Below are 13,651 nucleotides of genomic sequence, written 5' to 3' on the forward strand. Positions count from 1 at the left end.
GCGGGCAGCGCAAGCAAGGGAATTGGTAGAGGGAGATTTAAAGCTGTCTCTTTTTATCACTTATCTTTCTGTTTCATCTTATCGGTTTTCTCTTTCTGTCTCTGCTTCCTCCATTACCTCTGGTTCTTTCAATTTCACTTTCAATTAAAATTTGCAATAAGAAATAAACAGTAGATTCTATCTCACCAGGTAAATATACAGTATTGTGTCATGTGCCATTAAAGGACCTTACCATTATCACAATCAAAGAGAGTGTACAGATGTAACCAAATGGACCCGGAATGGTCCACTTGATTACATTTGTACACCCTTAGAGTTACAAATCTATACATTAACACTGAGGACTTTAAAGGTTCTATGACATTCATTTTAACTTTTTTTATTTTGTAGTTTTTTTGGGGGGTTTTATGACCTCAATTACACCCCAAAAAACAGAACTTTGAACATTCAGTGGATTTTCTGTGGTCTGGGGTTTTCTGAATAATTAGGCTGAAAAGTAATCTGAGATTGGCCCTTGGAGTGTGAAGTCATAGGCCATTAATCCCGCCCACTCTCCTCCTCGTCCCTCCCCTCCCCTATCCTTTCCTTTGGGGGGGCGGAGCAGAGGTGATGATTGACAGGCAAAATCCCTCAACAGGGACACCCGCAGGCAAAGATTTATTTTTTCATCGCAGTTGAAAAGGCTTTAGAAATGTGAGAGAAAAACACCTGCAATGGATAACTGGAGTGGAATTTTCAGTTAAAACGTTTTATATACGATATACTTTTAATGTGTTGTAAAACTGAATGTCATGAAACCTTTAATTCCATGCATTAACACTGAGTTCTAAGATGTACATGTATGTATGTACACATACATGTACGTACTGTATTCACATTTTTGGACGCATATGGTACACAAAGTAGACCATGTATTTATTCCTTTAGATCGCTGGAACTTTTGTATAATGGTCTTTACTCACCCCCTTTTACTGTGAGTAAAGACCATTACATGGTGACATTGTGGTGCCAGAATAGTCCTATAAGCATCATTACGAATCCTGTATTTAGAAGGCTCATCTGTCTCTACTCTCTTAATACACATTCAGTGAAATAATTTATTTTGAAAAGAAGTACATAATTGTATGCACTATTTAGTGAGAAATCCAATGACCGCCATCATCTGTTGGGGGCCAAGTCTGCCTGTGACTGCCTGTTTTTGCTTTCAATCTTAACTCATTGAGTGCCATAATTATTAATATCTATTTCTGGCCATTACAATTTTTATTAAAATAAAAAATTTAGTAAAACAAAAGTGCTTAGGAAGCGAGATACAGCCTTTTTCAGTTATAAGTTAAACAAGGAGTGGATGGAGCTGCAAATCTTCAGATAATGATATCTTGGGTTCAGGAAGATTTTTTTTTATTTAGTTTTTTTTAGTTTTTTTCGATTTTTTTCAAAAACACGTGAAACACGTTAATGGCACGTTGCACCATAGCGCTAAAACACGTGAAACACGTTAATGGCACTCAATGAGTTAACTAGAAGTAGTCTGGGAACCAATTATTATTATTATCTCACCATCTGGAAGATCAGGTACCACCTCTCTTTCTCACTCTCATTCTCTCACTTACTCACTCACTCACTCTCAGAGGCGCCTTCTAACACTGGCAAACACGATGCAGTCTAATCTCCTAAATTTCTAACACAACAATTACACATGGAAGACATCCTCACAAAGGGAAGATACAAAATAAAACAACATTTTTAACTCAAATCTTTGCTTCTGGGGGTCCCTGGAACAAAATATGTTGTTCCAGGGACCTCCAGAAGCAAAGATTTGAGTTTCAAATGTTAAATATATATATATATATATATATATATATATATATATATATATATATATATATATATATATATATATATATATATATATATATATATATATATATATATATATATATATATATATATATATATTCAAAGATTTTAGAAAAAAATCCAAGATTTAAAAAAAATAGCAGATCTATAAGCTAAGCACTCGGTGCCACGCTATGAGCTTGTATATCTGCTATTTTTGAATAGCCAAATAAACCTTAAAATTACACAGATGCGTTCCTGGTCTTAATGGGTTAAATCCTCCTGCCTAGTTCCAAAATTAGGTTTAAAAAATATAATTACAGGTGTGTACTGTTGTTGGGGGGGGGCTCAGGAGCTAGAGCGGCCGCTTGGGAATTGGATGGTTCCCCGTCCGACCCGTGTGAGGCTCCTCCTGTGTTACTGTCGCAGTGTCCTTCAGCAAGAACCCTAACTGCTCCTGATGAGCAGGTTGGTGCCTTGCATGTTGCCTCTGCCATCGGTGTGTCGAAGGGTGAATGTAATGCACGTTGTAAAACGTTTTGGACAAAGTCGATATGTAAATGCCCCCATTTGCCATTTTCTCTCCAACTCTCCCCTCTTTTTCTTTCTCTCAACCTCTGCAGTTCCTTCCCTGAATCGATCTCAAAATGGGTTATTTATGCCATTATGTGGCAAAATGCCTCTCTCTCTCTCTCTCCCCTCTGATGGGGAAGATATTTAATCCATTAAGACCAGGAATACATCTGTGTCATTTTAGTGTCATTCTTTGCCTATTCTTAAATAGCAGATATGCAAGCTCAAAGTGCGGCACTAAGTGCCGTGCTATGAGCTTGTAGATCTGCTATTTTTGAAAAATGTAGAACATTAATTTTCTTTGAATATATATATTATTTTTTTTCAAAGCAAAATTTTTTAACTCAAATCTTTGCTTCTGGGGATTCTGCAAAATATCTCCCAACAGTTTTTGTTTTTTTTACTTCTGTTGCTATATCAGTGGTTCTCAAGCTTTTTCATGTCAAGGACCACCCATAATTATATGTATTTGGCCGTGGATCCCCATCTCAAAATATGTTGTTCCAGGGACCTCCAGAAATATTTTCATGTTTTTTTTTCTTCAAAAATAGCCAAAGAAATCTTAAAATGACACAGATGTGTTCCCGGCTTCAATGGGTTAAAGTATGTCTCGTCGTTGTGGCTGAGGGAACAATGCTCTGTACTGTACCTTGTACAGTATGTAGCATTGTACAAGGTTACATGTCTAGTAGGTTTGAATCAACTTCTAATTTGCCACTTCAAATTTTGTAAAAAAAAGTGGGAGGACGGGTAGAGAAGTGTGTGAGTGTATTCAAGTTCACCTCTGTTTTAACCTCATTCCTCTTGTGTGAGTACTTAGCACAGTGTTTCTTGATAGTAGATTATTAAAACAATGAAGCATGAGTCTGTTAGCTCCTAGACTTAAGTTGCACACTTACCTCTAACCCCACATTTGTGCATGCACAGTTGTCTTTCAAAACATAGTCAACGTCTATGCGAGTGATGGAGATTTGGACTTCTGGCGGCACTGTCCCTTTAACAGAATGTTGTTTTTTTCCCCCCCGCTGTGCACAAACATTTCATTGATTCTTTCAAACCTAGCGTACTGTAGTCATTTCCTCCACCTAACCTTCACTCCTCCAACAGTTCCTCTATGTCTGTCTGCCTCCTGCTAATCCTTGGCAGACGGAGAGCCTGCTGGCAGCGCTCATGCCACCGCGCCAAGGAGATTGCCTCTTTATCATGTTTGATTATGGAAAACAGTAAGCTCAAAGTCGGGCTTGGATGACCTCAAAGGCAGATAATGCAGACAGACACGCATATACAGTCACTCATACATGTACATACTGTAAGCAGTAATACAAATGCGTGTAAACACACAGATATACATTCCCAGGACAAATACCAACAGTGTTCTGCAGTTATGTCACACTGTTGTACACGTTGACAGGCAGGAGAGAACTGATTTCCCCTGTGGTATGAGTGTGTGTGCATTGGGTCTATTCTTGATATGTATGTATGGGTCATGTCATTTGTAGTCTGTAGTGGACGTGGTGCTGTTTTTACCTACAAAAAAGTGACCCAATCAGAACATGGTTCAGTGTTTCTGCAGTGAGAATCATCTTGCCGATCTAAGCTGTGCGGAGGCGTCTGGATCTACAGTATCTGATTAATCGTCATCCCTCTCTCTTCCTCCCTAAACATCTCATCTTTTCTCTGTACCTCTCTCCCCCTATCTCCCTTGGGTGTGTCTCTCCTCCTCTGCCTTGTGTTCTCTCTCTCTCTGTCTCTGTCTCTCTCTGTCTCGTCTGTCTCTCTTTCCAGCCTAATGAAGTAGTGAACACTCTGTGTGGATACAAAGTGTTAGATAAAGAGGTAAGACTTCTATGACTCACAATGTATTCTAACCCCCTGTGGGGCTCCCACAGGTTTAGACCGCCATGCAACGAATAGCCTGAGCTTCCTATTTGTATTGTTAAACATGCACTGCATTGACATAAAATAAATGATATATAATATATATAATGATAAATAATAATAAAAAGACAAGTAGAAGAACAATTAAACAATTTGTAGATTGACATAATCCTGTAAGTCTTGCGGAAAAGTATTGACTGATTATTAATTTCTCTGTGTGGATGCTGTTTAAAAAGTGATGTAGCTACATGTGATAAAGCAACTAAGTTACAACCAAGGACTTTGTCTCCTGTAGCGTTTGGACGTGGTCGATATCATCCACATCAGAGGCTGTACTGACGCTGTCTTCATCTGGCTGATGGACAACTATAAGACTATGGCTGGACTACTGCTCGGGATACTGCTGCCACAGGTGTGCGCACACACACACACACACACACACACACACACACACACACACACCTACCTGTAAGACCATTGTAACAATACTGATGCTACTTTCTCGGGTGCGAAACTAACACACTTAGAGTTGACACAAGACTGTTCAGCAGGGAGTGGAGCTGGGAGTTTTTTCTGCACGTGTTCGGTCCTCCAGTTACAGTAAATTCCTTACTGTCAGGAGAAAAGAAGCAGGCATGTGTCTCGGAGGGGACATGTGGTTGTCTACACCTTCCCTAGACAAACAGTGGGGATGAGCAGCAACGGGGACCATGTTGTATAAATAATTGTTCAATGGGAAATAGCAACACACAGTATCACTGGACTACGGATGAGGATATTGTGCCGGGCGCACACACACATGCAGATATACAATTGTACAGTGGTTTAGACAAATCCTGGGACACTGAACACATCTAAAAGTAGTGTGGCATGTTGTCATAGGACAAACGTAAAGTTAAAATGTTAATAGCCTAAAGCATGGCCGTATCATTTATGTATGCGACCCTCCCAGCTCCTACAGTAGTATGTCGGTACAATCCTGCACATGATTCTGAACAGATTTTTGTCATTCATATTTCGCGGGAATCTGCAAAGTCTGATTAATTGTTTGTATCACCAGTCAATAAAAGTAGTGATTTCAAATTTAAGTGATATGGGTGTGCTGCCCCACACTCGCTTTGCGAGTCCTTGGTGAGAGCAAATTGATTTCTGGAGCTGGAGAAGCAACCGCTGTCTCATGCATATTTATTGACATCATTAGACCTAATGGGTATGGGTATTGTCGCTGTTGGGTAGAAACCTCCATTCTTTTCATAAATTAATTCTATTGGTCATTCTTTAACCACTTAAGCCCTAATATGCAATTTACAGCTGAGCTCACGTGTTGCGATGTGACATGCTATGAGCTTGCAGATGGTCTATTTTTATCATTATTTTTTAATATTTTTGGGGCTTTTCTGCCTTTATGTCAATAGAACAGTGTAGATTGACAGGACATTGGGGGAGTGTAACGCAGCAACGGTCCGTCGGGCTCAGGAATCGAACCCTGGACTCTGTCAGGCTGCATCAGAGACTATAGGGCATAGCAGTGGTGGCCATTTTGTGGTGCCACAGATAGAAACACCATGAATAATATTTGAAAACCGCAAAAAAAAGGGTATTTATTAAATATAGTATATTAAATAATTTAATATTCACATATGTTTTTGACACAGAATCAAATGTTTTATGGTCATGATTCACCAGGAGCCTGGATGGCTTGGTTCCAGGCTTAGAATAATGTATGTAAATATTTTCAGAAATCTCTATGGGAAAAAAATATGGGTTTTCTATCTGTGGCACCACAAAATGGCCGCCACTGCTATGCCCTACATGTGGTAACCACTCGGCCATCGGCGTCCTGCAGATGGGCTATTTTAGAAAGGTATTGGAAATTTTGCCTGGTTGAAAGTGTGTTAGTCTGTCTGTGGATTTTATAAATATTTAAAGGTGGGGTAAGTGATTTACTTTCGTTAAAATAAGTGTTAAATAGCTCTATGTTGTGATAGTACTCATTGCTATAGAGTCTTTGTTCAGTAAAAGGAGGTCTCCCATGTGTCTCCAGCTCTTAAATAAACAGAAAATGCATTTTCAGTGCTCTCCCCTGATTGGCTTAAATGTTGTCACCTACCTGAAAATGTACTATATTCTGTTTACTAAAGAGAGACCCCTGTGACCGAACAAACGCTCTGTAGCAATGATTACTATCAGAATATAGTACTTTAACCTTTTTAACAAAAAAAATTAATGTACCCAAAAATATCACTTACCCTACCTTTAACTAGTTAATGTATTAACAAGAGCTTGTGACTAAATAACTACATTTTGGATCCAGAATTCTTACAGGAATGTAAAGTCATTGAGAGTAGTCATATTGTATTCAGAGACATTCATTTACATTCAAAACTAACCAAGTTAATTGATGTGACATGATAATCTAATGCTTTATGACTTCCCTCATGATGCAGCGCACACATTCAGCAAGGTAATTTGTCATAATAACCCCACAAATCATTAACAAGCATGTGTGCAAGAACACAGCTAGTTGTCACCCTTCATTCAGTGCTGCACATGTTACCACAGTCATGCGCACGCATGCACGCACCCTCTCGCACGTACGCGCGTGCGCAGAACACACACACCACACACCATTACTTAACATACCCGCAGTTCACTTACATTATAGTACATGTGCCCACACAATTTGCCATCCGCATCCTGTACTTCCCCATAAGTGTTCGTAAACACACACAATCATGTAAACAAAATGCAGAGATAATGCTGCACACAGTCATCTATCGTTTCCACCCCCAGACTTCTGTTGTTTTTAACACATTGACCGCCAGAGGTTAATCTCATAATGTACTCACCAGTGCCAACGTTTTGTTGTTGTTTTTTGTTTTTTTCACGTCGCCACAGATCTTGTTAAAATCCTTAAGATTGAGCTGTGCACTGTTTGTAAACATCGCGGAGATCTCACTGCTTCTACCAGTGAAGACCACGTGTCAAACGGAGCCGCCATGTTTGAGTTCTGACCGTTTAAGTTAACATGGGAAATGCGAGGATGAAAAACTACATGTTTACAGGGGCTTTTACAGGGGTTTGTGTGTACGACTTAGAATGGAGACAGACGGGAAACAAAAAACGTGATCGCACTTCCGGTCGAGATCGGGTGGTGTTACACTGAAAATGGTCCCCCTAGAAAATTAAAAAAAAAAAAAAATTCGAAAAAAAGGAAAAAGCACCACAGCCCGTAGGCTACGGGATTGGCGCTTAACCGTTGGATTTAACGGCCCGTAGAACTACGGGCCCGGCGGTAAATGTGTTAATGAGCAGCTTTTAACTCATATAGTGCCAATGACGTCTTTTGACGGCCGTTTTCAGTGTGCCATTAGTGCCAATGACGTCTTTTGACGTCTCCTAAAAAAGAATATATATATATATTTTTTTTTTTGTAATTTTTTTTCTTTTGAATCTCAAAGGAACTAGGAGAAAACGATTTTCAAAAAGTTAATTCTCCATCCACTTCAATGTTAAAATGTAAACGGAGAATTTTTTTTCTCCGTTTGACCCAAAATGCCTTTGGCATATGGATCAACTAGCTTGAAATAAGCCTGGTAGTGAATGAGTTAACAAGCTGACAAGCCACATGAGATATGTCAGGGACATAAGGGATGTCTGCATCTTTCTTCTTTAGTAACTCCATCGTTCTACCACCCTCTGCAGGGTCCTAAACGTAATGTTTAGTTTGTTTAGTTAAATTTCTCTGTCTCTCTCTCTCTCTCTGTGCTTTCATCCCTCTCCCCTCTGTTCCAATCTCTCATTAGTTCTTTGGCGTGATCGTCAGTTGGCTATATATCACCCGTGTGGAAGATTCCATCAGTATGTACGGCCACTACATGGACCGAGTTGACGGACAGCCATTACACCAACCACAGAGCGGAGGCAAGAAGCAGAGCCGCGTGTCCAAGTGGTGCATGTGTTTGCCTGATGAGGACTGACAGAGATGAAGAACAGATTCACAACAGACTCCACCTCCACTTACATTCAAAGCTGTTGAGTTCATTCGAGCCTCTCTGTGTTTGCGGCCTGGTGGCTCAGTCAGTTAACCCCACTTTAACCATGGAGTCCCAGTTTTGGGCATGTCGTTATGGGCAAACATTTTCAAAAATAGACAAAAAAGCAGATCTTCAAGATTTCGCTTGTAGATCTGCAGGCACATTTATACTATAACATCGCCTTTGACAGGTATCGTTTTGACAAAAATTTAATTTCAACTGCAAGAAATGCTTTCTGTTGAAATACATCATTTTGACACCCTGGCTGATTGAAATCAAGCACAAGACATGTCATTTGTCAACCCCGCACTGCCACCACCACCCCCCTATTTTCTATTCATTAAAAACATTAGATGAAGCACAAGTGCCAAAAGATAACCTTGGAAACCAACCCATTTGTGACTCCACTCCTCAGAGGAAATGTTTGGACTTTTTTGTATTATCCTCATTTCAGCTGTCAGAAGGCAGAGCAAGATCATCTGACAGAGACTGTTTAGCATTACAAGATTCCTATTATGTTGTACTGTACAACATTCAAGAGAGACTTGTTTACAGTGGTTGCCCCAGCTCTAATGGAATAATACGCAATGGCTCAAGTGTATTTTGAATGTGTTGCTGTACTGTGACCCAACCAGCTTAAAGACACAGCACGGAAACTAGTCTTTGTACTGTGCCATAATACACATACTGTTATGATTATTTTATTATTTTTTATTTCATTTTATTTTTTAATAAGAAATAGCCAAAATATCAGATCTACAAGCTCACAATGTATAACGATGCAACGCGAACTGAGCTAATTGATCAGCTATTTTAGCTATTTTTGAAAAAAATACTTTTAAAAGTATAAGTGTTTAAAAATGACAGTGTTGTGTTGCTCTAGCGTTGGGTTCCAGTGTCGTCATGTCAGCTGGACCAATCCAGAGCAACACCACAGCGTTCTCTACCCATCGTCAGGGTTAGTAGTACTACCTCCCTATAACCACTTAAACCCAAGTACCTGTGAAATACATGGCATGGCACTGTTAGAAAAAAAGAGCCGTCTTAGAATCCCTGTAGAACCACTACTGTTTCTGTATATTATCCTATCTAACCCATAGATGGGATCCCATTAGAACCACTGCCGTTTCTGAAACTTTCTGTATATTATCCTGTCTAACCCATAGATATACAGTATACTTGTAGCATTGGCTGCTGCTGTTTATTGAAGAAATGCGTCAACGCTGCCACCATATTGGCAGTAGCAAGCCACGCCTCTTAATGCATGTATGCCCCATGTATGTCTATTGAAGGAGGAGCTCTCTCCACAACAAAAATCATCATCACCCGCTGAATTTTCAGCCGATTTTCAATCGTTACAAATGCTAAACATGTACAGATGTTATGATACAGAATAGTTGGTTAAATTAAAATTGTGGGTTTCCATTACAAAACACCTTATCTTACTTAGATGGTAACAATAATAGTTATAAAACAGAAGGTGGTTTACTCTCCGGGTACTTAATATACGACTCTATACGGCATATTTCTTAGAGTGGCGTTATGGCAAGTTGCCCCTGCCAATTTGCCACTTGGCAGTGACGTTGACCTACGATCCCATAGTGGCCAATGCGGCGTCTGTTAAGAGTCCACTCCTGTATGACTGTTGTTGACTCCTATCTAACCACTTCTGTACACTCAGGAGCTGGCTCTTAACTACACACCAAACCACTATGTAGAACCAAGTGAAGTTTTATAGATGATTTGATATCTAAAACTTATACGGTGTGTTGTCAAAGCATTTACTGTATAGCTCCATGCAAAGATGGGTGCTGGTGGAGTAACTCATTGTAGACCTATGAAAAGCTAGCATTTTACATGAATTGCATATCGTCGCAGTCGGGCGGCAACCTTGTATGTCCAAAACTGTAGTTATTAAGTCACAAGCTCTTTGTTTATACTTTTTAGCTTGTAGATCAGCTATATTTAAAATGTTTGCATGACACTTTCATACAACAAAGTATTAAATGGGGCATTCATTTATGAAAAAAAGATGAAATAAGGAGATACAATGTTTCTGCCCGCCAGCGATGATAGGAAATCGCCCACACAGTGTGGTTTGATTCAAAATAATTGTGTATTTTGACATGCTCCATGGCAAAGTTAGAACATTTGTTGTGAAGATGTATTTCCCCCCTGAGAGTTATTATAAAACCACTAGTTCTACCGCTTCAGTGCTTTTCAAAGAGCCCACTGAACAGGTACAGGCATAGCACTGTACCTGTTCTGTTTTACTGCTTGCTTAGTGGCATGCTTTCAAACATTATTTTCAAAACCAATAGCAGCTTCTCTGTCTGTTGCCTTAACAATGTAACAAAGGACTGACCCTTCACATTCACAGTGATCTTTTTAAAGCTTATATAATGTCAAGCTTGCTCATGCACCAGCCATGTACACATGTAAAGGTTAACACAGGATACATTATTCTCACCACACCTTATGACATTCCAACTATTAATAGGTGATGTAATGGAACTGACAAGAAATGGCATCTCAGGTTTAAATATTGATATGTCAAATGAAGCATCAGTGTACACTACTGTATAAATACCATTTTACCTGGGATACAGATAATGTATATATTTTGGGTTGTTGGGGTTTCTTTTGTTCCTTAGATTGAAATGATAAAATTATGGGGATTTTGTAGTAATTTTTGAATGAGAGCACAGTGCCACAGACCACACATGCTATGTGTACATATGTACCACTGGATTTTGATTGTTTCCCTTTGCTTGGTGTGAAGGCATGTATTGTGTACATAATGTGCTACTGGAGTTTGATTGTGTTTTGTTTTACTTGGTGTGAAGTGGGACATTTGAATCTTTATTTTTATTATTTTTTACTGACTCTACATCACCATTATTCATGCAACACCAAAGTGCCGATGCAACCTTCTTTTGAGTTTTAGAAGGAATATCTTCCTTTTACATTTCATTCAGTCCATTGCTGTTTTTTCCTCATCAAGAACTAAACAGAAAACGGTGGCACTAGTATTCTGCACCTACATTGCACAGACATTATTCATAGAAAGGGTTGCAGTCACACTGAACTTTGATACTGCCAATGCGGCGGATTCTGCCAATGATTTTCAATGGGAACGGAGCGGTTTTTTTTGCGGAAATCCGCGAATGGCAATAAACTGCTCCGTTCCCATTGAAAAGCATTGGCAGAATATAAGTTTGAAATACAATTCTAAGAGACCCTAAAACATGTTTAACTTTAGAAAGCTTTAACAGATGTATCCAAAGTTGTTTTTGTTCATTCTGTAAAAGTTATAAATGTCACCGGGATATTTTAGCCCGGTTATTATAATTTTTTGTAAGCCACTTATGAAGGTCATTTGTCAGGTGAGTTCATCTAAAGTGCCTTACAGCATAGAGAGACAATAGACAATAATAGTTTTTTGGCTAGGTGTTCATCAAACTTGTTTTACTCTGAATTGCACTGTTAAGTGGCTCTCAACCCATAGAGACACACGGCCGGAAGCGGAAGGCCTACAAATCCACGCCCACTTTTGACACTCGGGGTCCGTTAGAACGATGTACTGCAGCTGTCAATGCAATCTCTATGAGAGGCATTGTAAAATACCGTCATTTCACTGGTTAACTACTGAGGCTGTAGCGATTTTTTTTGTGTTCTAATAATCTGTCCCATTTGTTTAATTTGTCCTTTTTAATGTCCCATATCTTTCATCTCGATATACTACCCACAATATACTATAATATACTCCATCAGTATGTCAAAACCGCTAGCATCGGTGATCCAGAGTTTAAGTGGTCGCATATACGTCACGGACGCATCCCTTGAGGTTTTCAATACCCAGAAAACTGGCGAAAGTGTCCGTTTTCAATAGGTTTTGGTCATTATCTCTGGAACAGAAGGTCCAATCTGCTCAGTTCAAAGCTTGTTGGATGCGTGACTTTGAGGACATTAAGCACGCAATGACACATTTTTCTGCCTCTACAGTGGGTACGCCACTGGTCGGCGCTCGGCACTCGTAAAGACAGTGATGTCACTGAAATGCCTGTCTGCCGTTTACCCTCTGCTGTGTTAGCATTATGGGTAACTCATTAAAGTGGCAAATTAAATGTGAAACACATCAACTATTAAGAAAACAAGAAGATATGTTGACAAAGACACTCCATACATTTGGAAACATATTTTTATTTAAATCAATATCGTCTCCAGTTAATGTAGGAATATTTCAAAAGTAGGCTAATTCTCATATCCTCTCATAGGGATTGCATTGGCAGCTGCAGTTCATCGTTCTAACGGACCGGGAGTAGCGGCGCTGTCTCAAAAGTGGGCGTGAAATTTGTAGTCCCCGTGTGTCTCTATGGAGTGAAAACGGGTATACACTTGGAGAAAAAAAAATGCATAAGTACTGTAGACAATCTTGTATTTTCATGATTGAAGGTAATACAAAATAAAAGTTATGTATTGTGTTCTATTGTCCCTTTTGACTGTAGTGATCTAAGGACCAAGGTACGCTGTGTAAGAGGTGTGTGTGTGTGTGTATGTAGCGAGTACTGAGATACTAATGTTCTATAATTGATTGTGTGTGTGCATGCATGTGTAGTATGTGCTGTTGCACTGGTGTTTCATTGTCCTCTTAAATAAAGTGTGGCTATAAAATTGCCACGCATTGAGAGCTGCATATTTACCAAGCCGGGTCGAACTCCTTGGTGTCACAGTGGCCTTAGAAAAGTTGAAATATACTGTAGCACTAGGTTTTAACTGTAGATTTATAGAATTAAACCACTGCCAATTGGCTCTACAATACATGGACCTTGTCACCAAGATATACGCAGGCCAGGGCATTGTTCACTCAATAAGGATGCTTCAAGTCTCTGTTTATGGACTGGAAACGTCAGGCTTTCTTTATTAAGCAGAGACGATCTTCACTGTTTATTCAGCTCAGATCACATTGTCTTACATTGTTTAATTGAGCCATATACTGTTACAGTATAACTGATGGTGATCAGTTAAAATATGTGCTGGTTTATCATTGTAGATTGGACTTTCCACTGATTTATGGAATAATAAATTGTGTATTACATGGATGGATTAAGCAGTATCCGATTAAAATTGGCTACTGGGAGGAGCCGGCCAGCCAGCAGACCACGGCCACATCACTGACTCAGACAGAACCATAAACAAAATCCATACGCACATATATAGGCAGGACCACAGCCACGTCACTCTGACTCAAACATAACCATAAACAAGCCTGATACTCCCATATATATATACATTTATATATATATAGGCATGTCACTGTGACT

The 13,651-nt window shown here is 39.4% G+C and overlaps 1 protein-coding gene across 1 annotated transcript in view; it reads left to right on the forward strand.

The window, feature by feature from the left end:
* The window catches only part of tspan15 (tetraspanin 15), a 48,083-nt gene extending 35,272 nt beyond the window's left edge, over positions 1–12,811 (forward strand). Inside the window, exons 6-8 of the mRNA XM_080427290.1 lie at positions 4,198–4,248; positions 4,586–4,702; positions 8,097–12,811. Of these exons, the coding sequence (XP_080283416.1) occupies positions 4,198–4,248; positions 4,586–4,702; positions 8,097–8,270 (342 nt within the window). The 3' untranslated portion in view covers positions 8,271–12,811. The remainder of the gene's footprint in view (positions 1–4,197; positions 4,249–4,585; positions 4,703–8,096) is intronic.
* The last annotated feature ends 840 nt before the right edge of the window (positions 12,812–13,651 follow it).

The sequence above is a fragment of the Gymnoscopelus braueri genome, assembly GCF_963280865.1.
Source record: "Gymnoscopelus braueri genome assembly, chromosome: 1".
NCBI lineage: Eukaryota > Metazoa > Chordata > Actinopteri > Myctophiformes > Myctophidae > Gymnoscopelus > Gymnoscopelus braueri.